The sequence below is a fragment of the Ranitomeya imitator genome, chromosome 6 (genome assembly GCF_032444005.1).
Source record: "Ranitomeya imitator isolate aRanImi1 chromosome 6, aRanImi1.pri, whole genome shotgun sequence".
NCBI lineage: Eukaryota > Metazoa > Chordata > Amphibia > Anura > Dendrobatidae > Ranitomeya > Ranitomeya imitator.
Window position 1 is genome coordinate 341,931,549 of NC_091287.1, and position 8,083 is coordinate 341,939,631.

Below are 8,083 nucleotides of genomic sequence, written 5' to 3' on the forward strand. Positions count from 1 at the left end.
CCACCAGCAGCCATTATATAGACAGAAGTGTTGTCGCTTTGAGGAACAAAAAAAAGCGCCCAACCCGTTTAAGACTCTCAGACACATTAGAGTAACATTGACTGATCCTGCCAGTATCTGTGAGATCAGACAGACTAAAGTCCATGGGGGCTTCTCAACAACACTACCTCAAAAGATGTCGGGTGAGAGAAAGACCTGGAATGTCAGATTTCTGATTAATTTTTTTAAGATAAGCTGTTGGAATAGACATTTTGATGTCTATTTTAAGAGGTTGATCTCCGGCAACATTTCTGCTCCCTGTTTACCTTGACTGGCAGGTCTCTCCCTATGTATGTGTAAAGGAAGAGACCTGTCACTCAAACGGAGTGGGGCGTGCTCCTGATTTCTCACTCAAGCTGCATTGTCCCTGGACAGTTTTTCTTTCTCTTCCTTTTTTTTTTTCAACCTGTCACGGCATTTCGGAGTAATACTTAACTGTCTGTAGTGCTGCCCATGATTTAGACCGCATGAATCTGATTTGCAATCAGGTTCCCTCCAAAGTTTTACTAGCAATCTATGCTAATGTGGAGATGTCAGTGATATTAGAACATAGCCTTATTGAAATGGTTAATCAGAATTAATATTACATAAATTTTCTTATATTTAAAATACATTTTTAATCTAAAATGCCAATTTTTGAAAACCGATGGAAATTAGGTTATTATAGCAAACTGTTTGATACTTGACGATTTCAGATTTTATTGTTATGTTTCCTCTTACATGACCCTTTCATATTACGTAAGGGTCTCAATGGAAAAAAGAACAATTTTACCAGCTTGTTTAAATTCAGCTGTAAGTCTTATTTGTACCTGTGCCTCCACTTCAGCATATGGCTGCACGCTCCAAGGATCATTGAAAAGAGAGGAACACAATTAAAATACAACCTTGCAAAAATGAACTGATGTCTTAGCAGGGAATGTTAAATTACTTCTGGGGGCATTACATTCTTTATTCCATTTCTTAATGTTCAAACTAAAAACCCAGAATAAAGTCTTCCGGCATTCTCACTGTAGAAACTGACCATTGAGACCACTAACCACATATCTTGAAAAGCACACAGTATGTCATTTCACACTGTTCAGTACGTTATATGCCTTGAAGCCAAATAACAAGTCTTAATAACAAGTGTTCTTTTTTCGGATAACCCATGTGAAACCTTTTATTATTTTTATATATGAAAAAAAACATGAAGAAAATAAAGGCTTACCAAGATTATAATCCTATTGCTTGCGGATATTGAAAGAGAAAACTTCACGTCCCAATCACTTGCATAAAAGCATCCAGGTCATATTGCGTCTATGCCATAGGAAAAATCTCGACTTTGTGGTGTGTAGCCGCCTTTAGGCGTAGTTAATTGGTCATATTCACTATGGCTGAGGGCGGCTACATGTCAGATATTTTCTATGGAATAGACGCAACAATACAAAATTTGTTTATTTTAATCAAGATGAAATAAAATTTGGTTGTTTTTATACAAGGAATTGGGTTGTGCAGTTTTCTCTACTTTGTCCACTTTATTTTTTTAGTATGGCTTATTGTTTTTTTTAATCCAATTTATCTGTATATATTTGAAGTTTTTACGGAATGAAAACTGAACCAAGTAAAGGGCAAAATAATGTTCCTTCTGAGGTTCTGGCTTCCAGAATTAATGGTTATTTACAAATGACCAGCGGGAGTTCGGATGGAGGAGAGTTTAACTGTGCGTAACAATGTATAGGATTCCTGATCTTTCCAAGCTGGGTGTTCTAGTCCCTGTAACGCTGGTCCTCACCCTTGTAAGCATATGATCTGTTTCATGTACTTACCTTTGATGGTCTCCTGCACTGTTTTCCTCTTCCGGCTGTGTCTACTCCAGGCTTTTAAGGTTGTGACGGTAGAGATTGTGGGTGGCTTATGGCAAAATGCAATTAACCATTTATTCACTCAGTGATTGTCTTTCTGTTCCAATAGAAAGGGCTTAAATGACAAGCCAGTCAGCAACCCCAGCTCGTTATTTAAAGTTTCTATCGACGTTGCCCTGTTCTTGTGTATACTACTGCTATTACCTGGTGTGCTCAAAGTGGTTGCTTCTTATTGTAAAGTAGATGGCTCCACAGGCTCCTTTTTGATCATTTGGACCAGTGGCATCATTGCGCCATTGGCAGAACTATGCACTCAATGCTGCTATATGGGCTGCTTTGTGTCTGCACCATCAGAAGTGGAGTGGGATTGAAGATGTCCAGAATCAGTAGCTAACTGTGCACCACAAACTAAGCAAAACAATAAAAGTCTACTCATCGGGGATCAAGGGAGGGATTTTAATAAAAAGTAACATGGAAAGCTGCTCGTTTTCACAAGAACTGTCTAAATATGACTGAATAACAATGGGGATAACTCTTTAGACTTCTGTATTCTGACCCTTCTATTTTTTTTTTAACAAGCCTTTTTGACAAAACTAAAGCACAAATAACAGGGTTAAACCTCCCAAGTTTACCCACATTTGTCATATTGTTCATTTTGTTCTAAATTCTAATCCAGATTCCCCTAATTTTGCTCCTGGACTCTGGTTCTGTCACTGACTAATTATTTTCTTGATCTTCCCTTTGTCTTGTTTGGGTTCTCTATTGAGTTTGCAACACCAATGAGCAACTAATCTGCAGATACAACCTGGGAGCCCTTTCTCAAATACTAAATTCTCATTTGTAGATTTAAGGACCAATTAATTGGGTTGTTTTGATGCTGCAAAATGTTGTGGCTTGTGCTAACTCTATAACACAACTGTCAGTTCATAATGTGCTTTTGTATTCAATCTATTAATCTAGCTGTACACATTAAATATATATTGCCCAAACACACATACCATCTAATGCTGTAGATACATAAAAGGACGAATGAACGTGGCACTCACCCGGACGATGCTGAATGAAGATGTCCTTTATTCAAAAGAATGCATGGACAAACATACGATGGAGCAGCGGCTGGTAGCGGTTAGGGTGCGGGAGGGAGGTGCGGGACGACGGCCGTTTCGCGCTTGCGCGCTTCTACGGGTCCAGGTGAGGGGATCGAAAACGTCATATCCTTTATAAAGGGATTTGATGACTAAGCGTGAACAGGTGCATGTTAAAAACAATTGCAGTAACCCTCTTAACAAAGCATTAATAAGCACATAAGCTGGAATAAACAAAATTCGCTTGGACATTTCTTTTCAGGCATAGACTTATTACGTTTCAAAATATAATTTCATAAAAAGATAGTCATATCTAATTTATCGTTTAATCCCCATGGTCCTTGTGCGTTTGTTTTAATAATCCACCTGGCTTTGCGCTGTAGTAGCAGCTTATTGCGATCGCCTCCATTAGGTGGATTATTGACTATTTCAAGTCCTGCAAACCGTAGCACATTGGGATTAGCATTGTGTGTGTCGTTTATATGTTGAATGAAACGAGGGCAGCCTTTGCCCGAACTTACGGAATTGTAATGTTCCCTAAATCGGTGGAACATAGGACGTATAGTTTTTCCAATATAAAAGAACTGGCACGGGCAGGTAATAATATAAACAACGAACTGGGATTTACAAGTGATCAGTTGTTTGACTGTATGATGGATGGGACCAATGTGGATCGGTTTGTCTAATAGTCTCAGGTGGCAAAATTTACAATTACCGCACTTGTGATTCCCACTAGGTTGCGATTTACTTAACCAATTACTATTATTCGTGACAGTAAGACGATTTTTTACGAGAAGATCTCCCAGGTTTTTAGTGCGTTTATATGCAAAGATAGGGTGAGATGTAACTGTGGGGGTCAAGTCCCTGTCATTTTTTAATATGTGCCAGTTTTTATTAATGGCTGCGTAAATTTCTTTATCCATAGGACTGTGTGCAAACGTGAAGACAAACCTCCTGTTGTCATCCTTTTTTCTTTTATTGGGTTCTACTGATTTCTTACGGTTTTTTAATAGGCTCTGTTGTGTCAGTTTTTTTACTCTATTCTCCGCTTTTGTTAAGATGTCGAGAGGGTATTTTCTTTTTAGAAAATCAATCTTTTAAGTTCGTTATTTGTTCATTAAACAATTCATTGTTATTATTTATTTTTCTATAGCGGACCATTTGGCTATAGGGTATGCTTTGTTTAGTGTGGAGGGGATGGGCACTCTTAAAGTGTAACAAATTATTTACTGCTGTAGGTTTTTTGTGTACACTAGTATTAATTCTCTCTTCGATGATTTCTAATTTTACATCTAAAAAGTCTAGTGAATTACCCCCGAAATTAGCGGTGAACTGCATATTTTCCTTATTTGTGGTGTTTAGATATAAGACAAAGTTGTCAAAATCGTTTCTTGGGCCGTCCCATACGATGAATACATCATCGGTGAATCGTAGGTATGTACGGATATGTTTTAGGTATGGATTAGTGGAGGCAGTTATATATTTTTCCTCAGCCGCTGCTCCATCGTATGTTTGTCCATGCATTCTTTTGAATAAAGGACATCTTCATTCAGCATCGTCCGGGTGAGTGCCACGTTCATTCGTCCTTTTATGTATCTACAGCAGTACTTGGCTTTATGTGATGCACCTCCCGACGGCTGTATATTCTGATTTGTGCCACTGAGTGTCTTAAATTGAATCCAGCGTGTAAGAAGATGGTTCATGTAAGCTAACTAGCCTAGTGCCTTCCGACTTTCACTGTTCTACACATACCATCTAATTTGTATGGGGTCAGGAACGGACGCAGACAGAAGACCCCTGTGCAAAAACAATATATGGGCCCATTGTAGTCCAAAGGCTCATCATAATGCATAATTCCACCTGCTTTACAGATGATAGTGCCCCTCCTACCTCTTGCGACCCTCTGCGGCCGCACATGTTGCACCAACGAAGTGTCCGCCCCTGCTCCCAACTATGAAATTTAGGTGGAAAAGCATCTGGCTCTTGTAATTTAATGGCCTAATCCTTTTTCTCTCAAGAAAATCAGGCATAGTAGAAATGTGCGACAGCAGCTTACTCCTCTCTATTGAGAAGACGTGCATGCTCCGCATAACCAGCAAGTATGTGGGGAGAATGAGGGTGTGATCTTGGCTGACAGCTATCTAATGCATATGGCTTGCCTTAGAACCAGAAATGGCGTTTGTTAAAAGGCTTTATATTTCAGGAACTTCTGTCTTTATTTTTTAGGAGGAAATGCTGTCTAGGACTGAATAGTTTAGTAGCCTACATTGTCTTTTATCCAAATAGAGAATGGGTCCAAGTTTCCATTTACATAAATCTTTATAAGATTATCTCAGCACAGGAACATTTTATCTAAACACATCCAATTGTGGAAATGATAATTATTCCGAGATCTATTGATTAAAATGAACTTTTGTTCTTGGTCAAACCCCTTTAAGACCAAATGTTGCTACTGGGCACATTTTTCAGACCTATACAACATCCTGATTATTCATTTTATCTTTTGCCTTCTATGTTTCTCTTGTGTCGTTCCATCCGTAACCCCATGTTCCCCTGGTTTTGTGCTCTTCTATCATTTGGCCTAGAGGCTTGGTGCTGTTCTCACACTCTGTGATTTACGGTATCTCCTTTAAGGACCCTTTAATGCTCTTTCTAATATCCTAAATGATTTGATGCTTTGGAAGATAGCACTGGGTTGTATTAAAGTGTACAAGTGCGACCTAGCAACACCATCAGTATTGTCCTCACACGGAAAGTTCATATGCGGAGAGTTAAAACCTGAGAAGAGAGGGCATGACACACAAGGCGCAGTTTGCTGAGAAATGACTGAAGTGCCATTCTGTCATTGAGGGGGCTCGGAGGGCTAGGTAAGATGTAGGGTTACATGGGAGGTTTAACATATAAAGCAGCAGTGCAATCTATTTTTCTTTTGGAGGAATTATGTTAATAATTGTACTTTGTTTATTCAGCGTTTCTTTATCACACCAGCATGTTCATGACCACTTCTCTGCCAGGGACCAGGACCAATCACCCCTATTTTATAGATCAGTGGGAATCTTACTAATTGGACTACTAAAAATCTGGATAAATGCTCTCAAACCACGATTCAATTTCCTCCCTGTGTACGCTGTATACCGGCTGAACTGTGTGTTGGGTTTAGTGATATATGATATATAAATTGGGAAACATTTCCATAAGACATTTCCCTATTTACCAACTTCTTTATATTTTACTTGTTTTGTATTACTTTATACCTTTGCCAGTCTAGGGTGGCTAAAATAATAGGCGTAAAATGACCCTATGAATAGTACTAGACCACATGGTTTTATCTCTCCATCAGTTTTGGAGGAAATTGGATTTTGTTGCATTTTCTTATGCTGAAATCTTTTTTTGCTGTTTCATTGTTTTCTTTCAAGCAGTGTATCCCTTACAGGACTGCTTTGTGCAGTTTTGCTATAATCCCTGTTTTCTCTGCTGTAGATATGGCAGTGGTAAGAATGCTGAGCTGTGTATATCCCCACCCACATCACTGATTGGCAGCTTCAGTTTACATGGAAAGCAAGCTGCCAATCAGTGGTGGAGGTAGGGATACACAGATAAGCTGGACTGGCCTGCACATGAAACCTAGTCCTCAACAGTAGTGATAATATCCTGCTGATAAACCACTGATTGTATTGAAACTGTAACACACAGTTTAATAAGTGACACATCCCTTGTATGAGTTTCTCTTGCACTATATCATCTTGCTCTAAGATTAAATAGCAGATACCTGCTGACAGATTAATTTTAAGTACACTTTTTATTGCTTTCTATGTACATTTTTTGCATGTAGATTTAAAATCCACGTCACTGTGGAAAAAAAAAAAAACAGAACATTCATGCACAATAAACAGATGGTCACCCTTGGATGTCTGCCACAGATTTTCTAACAATTCTACCTGTGCATGTGCTACGTAGGCGAGGGGTTTAATTTAGACAATAGAACAGACTTATTGTATTGTATTCAATTTTTGTTTGTGATTTGCAAGATAATTTATTAAATTGTGGCCTATTCTCTGATATTTTTTTCTTTTTCTTTTTTTTCAGCATAAAAATGGTACTTATGTGGACAAGTGGAGACACCTTCAAGACTGCTTACTTTATTCTTAACCAAGCTCCGTTCCAGTTTACCATCTGTGGCCTGCTGCAGGTTCTTGTAGACATTACCATTTTGCTGCAAGTGTACATCTACAGCGTATACCCTCAGAAGCCAGTGTCACATACCACACATGTTACCAGTGCCAAAGCTCTGTGACGAAGAGAGAACATGTACTGTCTGATCACGTGCTTCCCAAGTCTACAACTGCTTTTGCACCAATAATGCACATGTCTGTGTTTGGGTCTCGGAACCTCTACACCCACTGTTAATTATCTTCAGTGTTTTTTTTTGCCTCCAACGATATTTCAAAATGCTGTTACCCTCTTTCATGGTCAGCTCTGCCCTCCTACTTAGTGAAAGTGTTCTCTTCAGAATGAATTCGGCAAACGCTGAATTGAAATGTGAATTGTATGCTCTCGCTGTATGCATGTGTGTAAATTTGAATGCAGATTTGTGTAGTGTGAGGCGTAGACATTACCCAAGCCAGTATATATGTATGTCAAAATGTATGACTTCTCGGTGCCAGCCATGGGCAGCATGCTAACTAGAATGGTATTGTTGGCTTAATAGTCACATTCGGCACGTTTGCATCTGGTGGGGAATCCATGGTATTCTCCATGGGGAGGGGAAAAGGACAGAAGACCAGGAACATTTTCAGCATTCACAAATGGACGGTCAGTGGCTAAACAAGTTTTTGGCACTTGATTTGGAATGTAGGGCATAATATTTGCCAACGCATGGAAGGTGCCCCACTTAAGTTTGACTTCTCGATTTGTACCTGTTTGCATTTTTGTCACAATGACTATTTGCCAATGATGTCTTCTGTTTAGCCTTGCTCACGGGATGATCTAGTAAGTGATCTTGTCTATGTAAACTTGTGTGACATGTGCTCCACCTATCCAGGTAGCCCATAACACTTTGCTATGCAATGTATTTTATAGGAGTGGAGCACTCCGTATAAATCCTCGAACACTGTTTCG

The 8,083-nt window shown here is 39.1% G+C and overlaps 1 protein-coding gene across 6 annotated transcripts in view; it reads left to right on the forward strand.

Annotated features, from left to right (window-relative positions):
• Nucleotides 1–8,083, forward strand: part of SLC66A2 (solute carrier family 66 member 2) — a 180,823-nt gene that overhangs the window by 171,562 nt on the left and 1,178 nt on the right. For all 6 annotated transcript variants that reach the window (XM_069730923.1, XM_069730920.1, XM_069730925.1 and 3 more), the window contains one exon: nt 7,052–8,083. This exon is cut by the window's right edge. In XM_069730923.1, coding sequence (XP_069587024.1) covers nt 7,052–7,259 — 208 coding nt within the window. In that variant the 3' untranslated portion in view covers nt 7,260–8,083. The remainder of the gene's footprint in view (nt 1–7,051) is intronic.